The sequence below is a fragment of the Perca fluviatilis genome, chromosome 6, assembly GCF_010015445.1.
Source record: "Perca fluviatilis chromosome 6, GENO_Pfluv_1.0, whole genome shotgun sequence".
In the NCBI taxonomy this organism is placed as follows: domain Eukaryota; kingdom Metazoa; phylum Chordata; class Actinopteri; order Perciformes; family Percidae; genus Perca; species Perca fluviatilis.
This window is the reverse complement of record NC_053117.1, coordinates 42,644,342-42,657,172: the sequence shown is the minus strand read 5'-3', so window position 1 is coordinate 42,657,172 and position 12,831 is coordinate 42,644,342. Positions and strand designations below refer to the sequence as shown.

The window sequence follows — 12,831 nt, the reverse complement described above, 5'->3', positions numbered from 1 at the left end:
TCTCTTCCCAGAAACTAAACTCACATTTGGCCTCATGTGAGAACGCCAGCGATGGTCGTTCAGACTTGTTAACGACTGCTGTTACAACATCCAGGAGCGCTAACAAACAAAGTGCTATCGATCATCTTAACGATGACCCCACAGAGGGTAAACAGCTGGGTCTCTCGGGAGAAAGTCTCTCGGGAGAAAGACTAAACTTCTTCAAAGCAGCTTTACCAAGTCCAGTTGGCTTTGATGTAAACCTTCCTCGGTTGCTCGTAGTGTGAACACGGCTAAAGACTGAACTGGACTCTATGCTCCACCAGATGCTCACACTGGACATAATTACTTAAACTGGTTTGGACTTCACACGCCTCGCTTGAACTGGTCTAGACTGGTCCTGCTGGACACTGGAGACTGCAGTTTCATGCTTCAATGTTTACCTCCACCTGAGTGGACAGATGCTGGAACAACTCATTTTAGGGAGTCAGGAACTGGACTGCCTGCTTCAGATTGCGGTCTGGTTGATGTGGTTCACATCAGCTGCAGGTTTACATCTGAACGGCAGATTCTACAGAAACGATTTGAAGTTTTAGACAAAGGTTTGGCTTATGGAGCTGTAAAGAAAATGTGTGCGTGTAGTAGTTTGCTGCATCACTATCTGTCAACTACCTTTTTACTTCTCCAATGAAAAAATAAATAAAAGTAATTTTTGAAAAGAAAGTTTTTGTGTTTTTTTCCCCATCAACTAATAAAAAGTAAACGATAAAGACTCAAGTTAATCAGTTTGGTCTGTTGCATGAAAAAGCAGCGTTCTGTGGCCTGGTTTAGCTCAGCAGGCGCACACATACAGAGGTTTAATCCTCGACGCAGAAGGTCCAGGGTACGAGTCCAACCTGAGAGGATTTCCTGCATGTCTTCCCCCTCTCTCTCCCCTTTCACATCTAGGTGTTCTTTCCATTAAAGGCTGAAATGCCCCCCCAAAAAATGTGTTTCACATTTCGCTAACGCCAATAATCCAGAAGTTTCTTAAGCAGCAACAAAAACTAACAACCTGCAGCCAGCGTGTTAACATTCATAGAGACAGGTTACCTGAGTTAAGTTGAACCGTTGGCTTCACTGGCCCTACGAGCTAAACGCCAAAGAGGGAAGAGTTAGGAGATTTACAGACACAAACACACCTCTGGGTACTGGACACATTCATCTACATGTAGGGCAGAAGACAGACACAGAGAGAGAGAGAGACAGACGGACACACCTTAGTCAAAAAATCTTTATTTACAAATCACTGATGAAATCCTTCCAAACATTATTGATCATTGATTTTCTGCACTGTGATGAAGATGTATTTTTTCCAACAGACCGGCAAGTCAGTGAATGCAGCGTGCCCCGGCTTCACAAACAGCTGATAAACTAGATTTTAGTTTTAATTTAAATTAAAAGGTAAGTTTATTTGTTCAACCCAGATGGTTTTAAATGATTTTATCTTTAAACAAAAGAACAGCTTCCATTTCTCTGTGCAAAGTTAGTTAGTCCTCCCCCCTCTGGTTTTTAAATATTTATCACTTTTTTCTTGACTGTAGTTTGGATAATTATAATTACATCACTAACAAAAACTGCATGATTACATCTCGATCTTAAAAAGGAGAAACTCATAACTTCTGTAGTTTTATTTCAAAAACTCAACAAATGGAAGTCTTTTAATGTGAAAGGGCGGAAGTGCTGACTTAGCGCTGATAGCAGACACCAGACACTGATCAGAAAGCATTTCGGCTTTTATCTACAATATGATCAAACGTAAACTGGAGGAAATTCAAAATAAAAGCCTCTTCCTGTCTTCATCTGAGCAAAATAAAAGCTCTGCTCTACCCGAGGACTGAGACAGGGTGTCTGAGGGACTGAACTGCTCTCTGCACGATGAGAAATGAAGCTGAAATAACACATTTAATAAGGTCTGGGAGGGTCAACAGTGAACTTGAAATGCTCTTTTAACAAGAAAACGACCCTAGAAACAAGGGTTTTGTAATTTTCCAGCTTGACTTCCAACCAATCCTCACTCAGAAATCCTGTGATAGGAGTCTCTCTTACAGCGGGATCAGACTCAACTGGTTCGTGGTGTGAAGCGGGGACACAGCAGGACCGGGTCTGACTCGGTGTTCATGTGGATATCAGAGCTAATGTATGTGTGTGTGTGTGTGTGTGTGTGTGTGTTAAAGCAGGACAGTTCAGGTTCCAGGGCCTCCTGCGGTCTAACAGTCACTCTTCCACAGTTTGATGGTTTTGTCGTTTTCCAGAGCGGCTGAAGCGATGATGTTTTCTGTCGGATGACAGGCGGTCGAGATCACCACGTCTACACGGAGACACAGACACACAAAGTTACAGACGACAACTTTATCTTGGTCTACGTTCTGTTATCAACGCCCACTATATATAGAGAGGTAAAGCCCCGCCCCTTCCTGTGTCCACCGTGGGACCTTATTTTGTAAAATAAAGGAGTCCGGTAGTGAACGGAGAGAGACACATAATCTTTAGATCCTGTTTGAACTGAGCCGTGAATCACACATCTGATGTTTGTCAGTTTAAAAGATCATTTAGCGAGTGAAGAAAGTCTCAGTTTGGGGTAGGTGTGAGTAAAGGCCCTGACCCCCAACCAGACGGCCGACCGTCGGCAGTAAAGCCAGTCGGACTGATCAGTCTCCCCGAGGTCCAAAAAGTTCCTCAGAACACACCGAAGAGACGCCGACTTGAGCGTATGTTCTGCGCGTGCGCAAGACGTAATACGTCTCCATAACAGCATGCGGCGCTAATCTGTACTGTCGCCCAAAAAATGAAAACTGGAAATGACAAACGCGTCACATGCATCTGGCTGCTCCCGAATTTTGAAGCTGACCACAATGGCGGTTCGGAATACAAGCTCTTATTTTTCAAAAATAGTTCACCCAAACGTGTTGCTGAAAACATTTTAAGCGAGATTTGTTTTTATTGACAAAGGTCAGTTTGAAAGATTTTCATCATTTCCAGTAAGTGTTTTAACATAAGTGCACTGATTCGCTAGTCAAGGACTAGCGCTCCACCAATCAGATTGGTCATTGACTCCGACTGCCCACTGACCGACCGAACAAGTCGAATCGGCCCAAATGAAGGCCGACGGCCCCCCAGACTGACGACAGCACGGACTCAAGTCACGACCTCGCCAGACTGTCAGACGGCCGATTATCGGCTCGGTGTGTCAGGACCTTACCGTTACATCCTGGTACCACCCACCCTCTGAGAGACGAACCAAGCTCCTCTGAGATCTTTACAGCCAACGTCCACATGTTGGAAACAGCGCCGAGACATAAAGAGTCCGGACAGAAGACGGGCGACTAGGAGACAGAGTAGTAGTAGTAGTAGTAGTAGTAGTAGTAGTAGTAGTAGTGTTTGTAAAGGTCTTCTTACCCGTGTGTCCTTGTAGTTTCTGAACTATCTCTTTGGTCTGAAGGTTCCAGATGTAGACCATGCTGTCCTCGGAGCCCGACACGATCCACTGAAACACAAGAGGTCAGAGGTTCAACTCTCCAAACTAACCAACCTCAGCAGGAGGTCAAGTGGCTGCAGACACAAACCGGACAGCACCGAGGCACATTTCTGGTTTCTTGGGTCTGTTCTGAGGCTACATTTTGGTTTAACCCTCGTGTTCTCTCCCCCGATCGACCTGCAAATTTTTGTTTTTCTGGGTCAAAATGTAACAAAAATTCCAACGTTTTGATTTGAAGTTTCTGTCAGTATTTTTCTGCACTATTTTGACATTTCTTTTTACGATTTTCCTGACGTTTTAAAAGATTATCATGACGTTTTTGTCACTTTTTTCACCGTTCTTTTATCAATTTTTCTTTACATGCTATCAAATTGAATAAAACACCCAAATTCAATGAAATAAATGAACTGATCATGTATTTAACTTGTGCAGAGCGTTGTATGGAACTGTCCACGTTATTTTGTTTTAACATTTGGTTGATAGAACAGGGCTCCAGACTAACTTTTTTTATTTAGGTGCACCAGCACAAAATTTAGGTGCACCCAAATTTTTCCTCGCGTCGTCATTAACGCCACAATTTCAAGGTCACCTTTTTATCACACTCCATATACATTCATATATATATTATGTCAATTATATTAAACAAGAATAAGGAGTTTTTATTTTTAAAATAAAAATATTATAATCTATTATTTTTTTATTTGAAGCACAATTATACTGTACTCAAAGTCGTATAGCGGGTCCCCCCCCTTGCTGTCAAATGCCCCTCAGATGGCCAACACCTGTAATTTGGCCTTCTTCCCCTTTGGCCTCGGCTAAACCAGCTTGCCACACTCCCTAGCATCAAAATCCTCCAAGCTGGGCCCCTCCACACTGATTCTTATCAGATCTTCCACTAGTCCAGGACTAAAAATCATATCTCTGTATTTTTCGGCTGAATGGAGATACACATTATATATCTCTATCTCTAATATATATTTTTTACAAAGTGGGCTAAATGTTTTAAGTCAAAGCCACTTTTCACAAGCTCTTTTATTAAAACAGATGTGATTTAAATAAAATGTAAAGGCAGGGTTTCCTTCCCAATTTGAAAATATACAGCTGCAACACATGTAAATTATCTGAAATAAATAGCCTGGGATATATTTAAAAAGATATATCTCTGAGAAAGCTCCTTCACTTGTTTTCAGTAACACCAGATAGCCCAGTAGCTCATCTAGGGAGAGAGGGGGAGACAGAGGGAGAGAGGGGGAGTGCGATGGACTGAAGCTCCTCCCAGAGTGACGGCTGACTCATTATGAACGGGTCCAGCACGGGTCGAATGCGGGTCAGCGGCGTTACACCAGTCTTGTGTAGGCGATGAAATGTCTGTATCGTCACTGCGCTGCATTTTTATGAACTATGATAATGTGGCCATGGGTCACATTATCATAGTTTGCACATATCATTGGGTTTGCACGGAGGAGAGATCCAAACACAGGCACGGCTTTCCAGAAGGAACGGGTCATGTTACGCAACATTAAACCATATCGATAGAAACAACATCGCTCCGTTAGTGGAGAGGCAGCGGATGCGAGGGCGTTAGGTGCACCGGTGCGACCTAGGAAACATCTTAGTCGCACCCTTACACATTTGGGTCGCACTCTAGAGTCCTGTAGAACCAAATTTCTGATATAGAAACTTTTTAAAAACGGGTCAGATTAGACCTGAGGACACCAGGAGGGTTAACAGAACAAATATCTTTTGCCACGCTCATGCCTGGCGTCCACGCTACTGCAGCCCCGAAAACTTTAACATTTGCAAACACTGCTGCCCCCGTCTAGTTTTTGGGGTTGCCTCGTAGTCTGGACGGCACAAACGGAGACCTTTGTAAACGATGACGCATGTCTGGAACCGGTACCAGTGCTCCATACCCATCCCTAGGAGCCCCCGAGCTTCATTTTGGCTCTTCAGAAACCTGTGGGTGACGTCATGGAGACCAAGTCCACGTTTGATACCGTCTATGTAACAGCCGAGCATTTCTGAAGCTTTCTGCTGCGGTCTGAAATCAATGTACCGAGGATCACCGACGCCACGGCCAAACAAGGACGCGCCTGTGCAGTGACCATGGATGTGAAGTAGCTCTGATGTACTACACTAGTTTGGCCATGTCGCTGTAGCTTAGCTTGCTTCATTTCTTTGCCGGCTAACGTTATACTAGCTTCAGCGTTGAACTCAAGCATCAACTCACCTTCCCTCCGGTGACAGAGAAGTTGGCGAAGATGCAGTATTTCTCATTCTTATGGCCGCTGTACGTCTTCAAACACTGAAACACCATGAGGACAGAGACACGACGTTAGAGTATTACACACACACACACACACACACACACACACACACACACACACACACACACACACACACACACACACACACACACACACACACACACACACACACAAGGTTAGATTATTACAAACAGAGACAGAGATACACAGACAGACAGACAGACAGACAGACAGTACCTTTCCCTTGCTGTAGTCCCAGAGCTTCAGTGTGCTGTAAACCAGAGAATCCAGAGTTAGCTTCATGAAGATGCTAGCTCTGAGTTAGTGAAGCTAACATGAGCCTAGTTGAAAGTTAGAAAGGTTCAAATAACCTAGCTAAAAGTTTATGAGGCTAACATGAAGCTAGCTTCGTGTGAGTGAGTTACTGCACCAATCAAAGGCTTGGCTCCACCTGCTCTGTGCAGCTCCGGGGCTCCGACAAACATTATGACCAAATAGACAAGGCGCACATTTTTAGCGGAGCAGTTAGCTTTGATTAGCTGTGCCTGGTGAAATCTAAAATCTTTAGTTTAAGCAGAAATAAGGCATGCAAGAAGTTGAAATCGTTTCAGAGATTATATACGAGGGAACGCCTTCAGTTCCTCAGGAGGAGCGGGAACATGTTGCTGTGGAGACAGAGGGAGGTCTGGAAAACGTTAGCTTACTGGATGAGGATGGAGGGATGAAGCTAGCTAAATGTTGGTAAGATAAAGCTAGGTGAGACATTATTTAGCTCTTAAAGCAGAACAGCTGGTTAGTGAAGAGAGCAGCAGGGACAGACATGGCAACTTCAGAGACAACTTCAGGCTGGGATACTGACTTGTCCAGCGTAGCAGCCAGGATGTATTTCCCGTTAGGAGAAAACTTGACAAAAGACACCGGAGGGTTGTCATCATCTGAGGAGAGGGACACAGGTTACTGTTCAAAGACACTTTCAAGGCACATCACATTATTTTCGAATATGTCTAAAATAAGGTCAATGTGTTCTTTACAGATACTAAAGGTGTGACGAGATCTCGCGTGACGAGATTTCTCGTCGAGGTGAAAAGAGTGAAAGAGTGACAGACAAGACGAACACAATATGTAAACATTGTAAGAAAGAAGTAAGATGACTACTGTAACTGCCGAAGTCGCGGGTGCAGTAGTTAGCAGAGAGCTGTGGTGGTGGGGAAGTGTTTTTGCATAGTGCTCGGTGTAGGCGCGGTATACGGCATTTTTCTTTACGTTTACATATTGTGTTCGTCTTGTCTGTCACTCTTTTCGCCGTTTACTTTTTCCGCAGGAAAACCAAAATGTTGCCACACAAATGATTTAAAAGTGGCAGGGGATCTTCAATAGTAATTCCACGCTCCATCACGCTGACATCACATCGCCTCCGACGGACAACCTTTCACCGCGACGAAATCTCGCCGTGTTTTCTCATGAACCCAATCTCGTGGATGTTTCGTCTCGTGGAGTAAGCGTCTCGTCACACCCCTAGCTTGTAACCTTGGTTCTCTGAGTAAAGACTATTTTTCCCAGTCATATTTCTTAACTGAAGTTTTCTTTAAATTAGTGTTAAAATCGCGTCTCGCTCTCGTGACCCCAATCTCGTGTCTCGTCTTGTCTCGTGAGCGAGTGTCTCGTCACACCCCTAACAGATACTGTTAAAAGGAGAGAAAAATAGCAGAAATGCTCCCGTCGTCTCAACCATCTACATCTAGAGGGCTGTGTCCATGTCGGTGGTTGTCAAGGACATGGACACACCAACCAGCCCACTGGCCTGCTGCCAGATCTCCACAGCGCCGCAAACCAAGAATAATCAGTGTTCAGTAACAGGCCACGTGCATCGAGTGGTCCAACTACAGCGTAGAGTCAGTGGGACGCCTGCTCTGCCTGTGCTACAATGCTGACATCACTCCTTTAGGAAAGATCGGATTGGCTATATACGAAAATAAGGTCTCTGTCTACGCAGAACCGTATTCTGTCAAATTGATGCAAAACTAGAGGTTGCCATCATGAAACCAAAAACTACCAAATCTAAATCTTTTTTTAAATCTTTCATTTTCAGATTGATTTTCCTCAGAGGAGAACCCATGGTGAGTGGTGAGGGGTAGCAGACGTGCTGCTGAATGTCTGACGCTCTATAATAATATTATGTATATAATATAATATTAACTGTGCGTTTACTCACCAATCAGAGTCTTCAGACACTGTCCCGACGCCGTGTCCCAGATACGACTGCAGACACAGACAGACAGACAGACAGACAGACAGACAGACAGGCTTCAGCATCACGCGTGTCTATGCTACTCTGAGGGTGTGTATTATGTATATTATATACAGTATATATGTGTGTGTGTGTGTGTGTGTGTGTGTGTGCATTTCTGTGTGTGTGTCTCTGTGTGTGTGTGTCTGTGTGTGTGTGTCTGTGTGTGTGTGTGTGTGTGCATTTCTGTGTGTGTGTCTCTGTGTGTGTGTCTCTGTGTGTGTGTCTCTGTGTGTGTGTCTGTGTGTGTGTGTGTCTGTGTGTGTGTGTCTGTCTGTCTGTCTGTGTCTCTCTATGTGTGTGTCTGTGTGTGTGTGTCTGTGTGTGTGTCTGTGTGTGTGTGTCTATGTGTCTGTGTGTGTGTGTACCTACCAGAGGCCGTCGTAGCTGCTGGAGACGATGAGCGAGCCGTCTCTGTTGAAGTGAACCTGAAAATCCCAGAGCCAGGGTCAAAGGTCAGACAGGTCTGTCTGTTTCACACGCGTAAATACAAATCACACTGAAGAAATATAAAACATGTGTGTATAAAAAATTAAACACACACCCAAAGGACATACCACATGTAAACATACATTTCAAGTATTAATATTCAAAAGTTTCATATAAAATAAGTTTAAAAAGGAGAAAACATGCAGAGAAACTGAAGGAATTGTCGCTTTTTTCTCCAGACCAAATGTTTCTGACAGCAGGACATTTCTAACTCTAGTCTTCTACAGAGAGAACCACACTTTCATTCCACAAAATAAGATCCTAGCCTGTCTTGTTTGGTAAATATGGAAATGTGAATTGTTAAAAGGTCCCATGACATGGTGCTCTTTGGATGCTTTTATATAGACCTTAGTGGTCCCCTAATACTGTATCTGAAGTCTCTTTTATATAGGCCTTAGTGGTCCCCTAATACTGTATCTGAAGTCTCTTTTATATAGGCCTTAGTGGTCCCCTAATACTGTATCTGAAGTCTCTTTTATATAGACCTTAGTGGTCCCCTAATACTGTATCTGAAGTCTCTTTTATATAGACCTTAGTGGTCCCCTAATACTGTATCTGAAGTCTCTTTTATATAGACCTTAGTGGTCCCCTAATACTGTATCTGAAGTCTCTTTTATATAGACCTTAGTGGTCCCCTAATACTGTATCTGAAGTCTCTTTTATATAGACCTTAGTGGTCCCCTAATACTGTATCTGAAGTCTCTTTTATATAGACCTTAGTGGTCCCCTAATACTGTATCTGAAGTCTCTTTTATATAGACCTTAGTGGTCCACCTAATACTGTATCTGAAGTCTCTTTTATATAGACCTTAGTGGTCCACCTAATACTGTATCTGAAGTCTCTTTTATATAGACCTTAGTGGTCCCCTAATACTGTATCTGAAGTCTCTTTTATATAGACCTTAGTGGTCCTCTAATACTGTATCTGAAGTCTCTTCCCTAAATTCAGCCTTGGTGCAGAATTACAGCCACTAGAGCCAGTCCCACAATGAGCTTTCCTTAGGATGTGCCAACTTGCCACCGGAACCGGGAAGCTATGATACCTGTTAGCAGCATTAGCATCACCTGTGAGGTCATCATGTGACAGAGAAAACGCCAAAGGTGGAGCAGTACGTCCTGTATGTCCCTTACCGGCTAACGTATTTCAAGATGGAGCATGAATATGGAGCGTCTACCCCAGTTCATGTGAATGCAAAAGCCAAAAGGAATACTTGGAATTGATGGTGGTGGTAAATATTCATGAAAAAGGACAAGCTTGTGAACAACTCGTCACACACTGGGTCTTTGGTATTCCAGTACGTTATGGTGAGCAGACTCACGGCAGAGACGGGGTCAGAGTGAGCCGGCAGAGTCTTCAGACACTTTCCCGTCTTAACATCCCAGATACGAACGCTCTCATCAAACTGCAGACACACAGAGAAACCATCAGCTCTGAGATTAATAATGATAATCATAATAATTATTATAATAATGGGGGTTTGTGTGGTGAGCCGGTGAACAACGTACCGATCCAGACACCACCAGGTTGGACTGGGGGTTGAAGTTACAGCAGAAGACGTAGTTACTGTGACCCTTCAGAGTCTTCAGACACTTCCCCTGAAGAGACAGACACACAGACAGAGAGAGAGACAGACAGGCAGACACACAGAGTGACAGAGAGAGAGACAGACATAGAGAGAGACAGACAGACAGAGAGAGAGAGAGAGAGAGAGAGAGAGAGACAGACAGGCAAACACACAGAGAGACACACAGACAGAGAGACAGAAAGGCAGACACAGAGAGACAGACACACAGACAGAGAGAGAGAGACAGACAGGCAGACACAGAGTGACAGAGAGAGAGACAGACATAGAGAGAGACAGACAGACAGAGAGAGAGATAGACATACAAAAAAAAAAAAAAGACAGACAGGCAAACACACAGAGAGACACACAGACAGAGAGACAGAAAGGCAGACACAGAGAGACAGACAGACAGAGAGACATATTCAGTAGGTGTGCGAATGCTTTTTAAACATTAGTACTTAAAGAAAATGTTAACGTCTTACAGAGCTGTTGTCCCAGATCTTTAGCGTTTTGTCGTCGGAGGCAGAAACAAGCAGGTTGGAGTCTGAAGACCAGGAGACATCCGAGATACCCTACACACACACACACACACACACACACACACACACACACACACACACACACACACACACACACACACACACACACACACACACACACACACACACACGTCAGAACCAGGACCGGACTAAATCCAGATTGGGTTCAGGATCAGGACTTAGGCCTCTCACCAGTTTGTGTCCGACGATGGATTTCTCAAATTTGCCGTCGAAAGCTCCCCAGATCTTTATCAGCTTATCGGCAGCTGCACAGAGACGTTACCGTGGTTACCGCAAAATCTCAAAGCAGCATCACGGCGTGGAACAACAATACTGAGTGGGACGGGGTGATGTGTTCAGGGACCGACAGACACTGACATGTCAGCAGTCAAGTGTGTCTGTTCCCCAGACTGTCAAAATAATGGATGAAGCTTATGGTGTGTGTGTGCGTGTCTGTCTGTGTGTATATATCAGTCTGTCTTTCTGTGTGTATATATCTGTCTGTGTGTATCTGTCTGTCTGTCTGTGTGTATATATCAGTCTGTCTGTCTGTGTGTATATATCTGTCTGTGTGTATCTGTCTGTCTGTCTGTGTGTGTGTGTGTGTGTGCCTGCATGTGCATCTGTCTGTGTGTGTGTATGCCTGCGTAAGTAGGTGTGTGTCTCGGTGTGTGTGTGTGTGGTCTCACAGGAGCTGGCGAGCCACTCTCCGTTGGGGCTGAACTTGACAGATGAGACGGCCTTCGTGTGTCCGGCCAACGTAAACTTCACAGTGTAGTTTGATTTGGCCGGATTCGACTGCGCACACACACACACACACACACACACACACACACACACACACACACACACACACACACACACACACACACACACACACACACACACACACACGGGAAGTTACTGCTCACACACTTTCATGATGATTGAACACAATATCTTTTCATATCTTAAAACAATACTGAGGTATCCAAATAATCAATGTTCCCCATTGTAATATGAGGTTAGTTACATACATGTATTACATTATTATCATTGTACCTGTGCAAACAGAACGTAAACAATATTTGATATTTAATACTTAATACAATGTATTAACAGAGTCAGGTCTGTTTACAGCTACAGCGGTGTAATGTAACTAAGTACATTTACTCCAGTACTGTACTTAAGTCCAAGTGCCGTGTGTGTGTGTGTGTGTCCGTAACTCCACGTGCGTGCGTCTGTGTGAGACTGTGTGTGTGTCTGTTTGTGTGTGTGACAATGTGTGTGTGTGTCCCCAGTGTGTGTGTCCGTGTATCCCCGGTTTGTGTGTGTCCCCAGTGTGTGTGTCCCCGGTGTGTGTGTGTGTCCGTGTGTGTCCCCGGTGTATGTGTGTGTGTGTGTGTGTGTGTGTGTGTGTGTGTGTCTCACCTTGCTGCCGGAGCCTGACGACGACTGTTTGATGTTTTCTGTCTCTGGTTTCTTCTCCTCCGTCGCCATGTTGCTAGCGCCTGTTAGCTCTGTTTTGATTGCCTGCTGCTGAAACGGAGCTAAAGCTAACGCTACCTGCCGAAGCTAACAGCCGATACAACTGTAGCTGTACTCAGTCAGCAGTCAGCACAGCTTCCGGGTCCGAACCGGTGCCGTGTTACCGTGAGTTGGGCCTGGAGTCTGGACCGGGTCTAGATCGGACCGTTAGAGCAGACAGAGGCTAGTCTTTTAGCTTCGGCTAGCTACAGAGCAAGAATGTGCTGGCTGGAGGCACGTAGCTGCTACTGCGCATGAGTGACTGAGTTTACCTCTTCTTTGGGTGTGCAGCTTGCATTGTGTTGCACTACTGCCACCTTCTGGAGAGAGTTCATAACGAAATAAAATACTGAAGTTTGCTTCATTGTAAATTTCATTTATTGGTTAAACAAACAGCTTTTTAAAGATGTCACATGGTCTCTGGATACTTGTGATGGGTATTATCTCATATTATAAAGAATAAATGGTGAATTGAAAAATAATTGGATGCTATTGTGTCAACATAAAGAATATTCAAGTTAATTCTTGTAGAATTTCAATAAGATTTCCCTTGTTTCAGATCACTTCTAAGTGAAACATTTAGTTTAGTTTACTTAACATTTGACTTGTATTTGTTTATTGTTGTGTTTTTGTTTGTTTTTAATGAGGCTTTCAGATTTGTCCTGATTATCCTGTAAATAAT

General features: G+C 44.1%; 1 protein-coding gene across 1 annotated transcript; it reads right to left on the bottom strand.

The window, feature by feature from the left end:
* Positions 1-1,238: 1,238 nt before the first annotated feature.
* LOC120560229 (WD repeat-containing protein 5-like) lies at positions 1,239-12,427 on the bottom strand. Its single transcript, XM_039802507.1, has 13 exons — positions 12,054-12,427; positions 11,333-11,441; positions 10,836-10,909; positions 10,587-10,676; positions 10,046-10,135; positions 9,859-9,942; positions 8,423-8,478; positions 7,976-8,022; positions 6,623-6,698; positions 6,001-6,034; positions 5,727-5,801; positions 3,418-3,505; positions 1,239-2,329 (listed from the first exon to the last, which is right to left on the bottom strand). The coding sequence occupies exons 1-13, from the start codon at positions 12,120-12,122 to the stop codon at positions 2,229-2,231; spliced, it is 993 nt and encodes a 330-aa protein (XP_039658441.1). The 5' UTR covers positions 12,123-12,427; the 3' UTR covers positions 1,239-2,228.
* Positions 12,428-12,831: the final 404 nt, after the last annotated feature.

Coding starts and splice junctions, on each gene's coding strand:
- LOC120560229 (XM_039802507.1), bottom strand. CDS start 12,122: ATGGCGACGGAGGAGAAGAAACCAGAGACAGAAAACATCAAACAGTCG. Junction 10,910..11,332: donor AGAGTGGCTCGCCAGCTCCT/GTGAGACCACAC, acceptor GTCTCTGTGCAG/CTGCCGATAAGCTGATAAAG. Junction 10,677..10,835: donor CCATCGTCGGACACAAACTG/GTGAGAGGCCTA, acceptor GTGTGTGTGTAG/GGTATCTCGGATGTCTCCTG.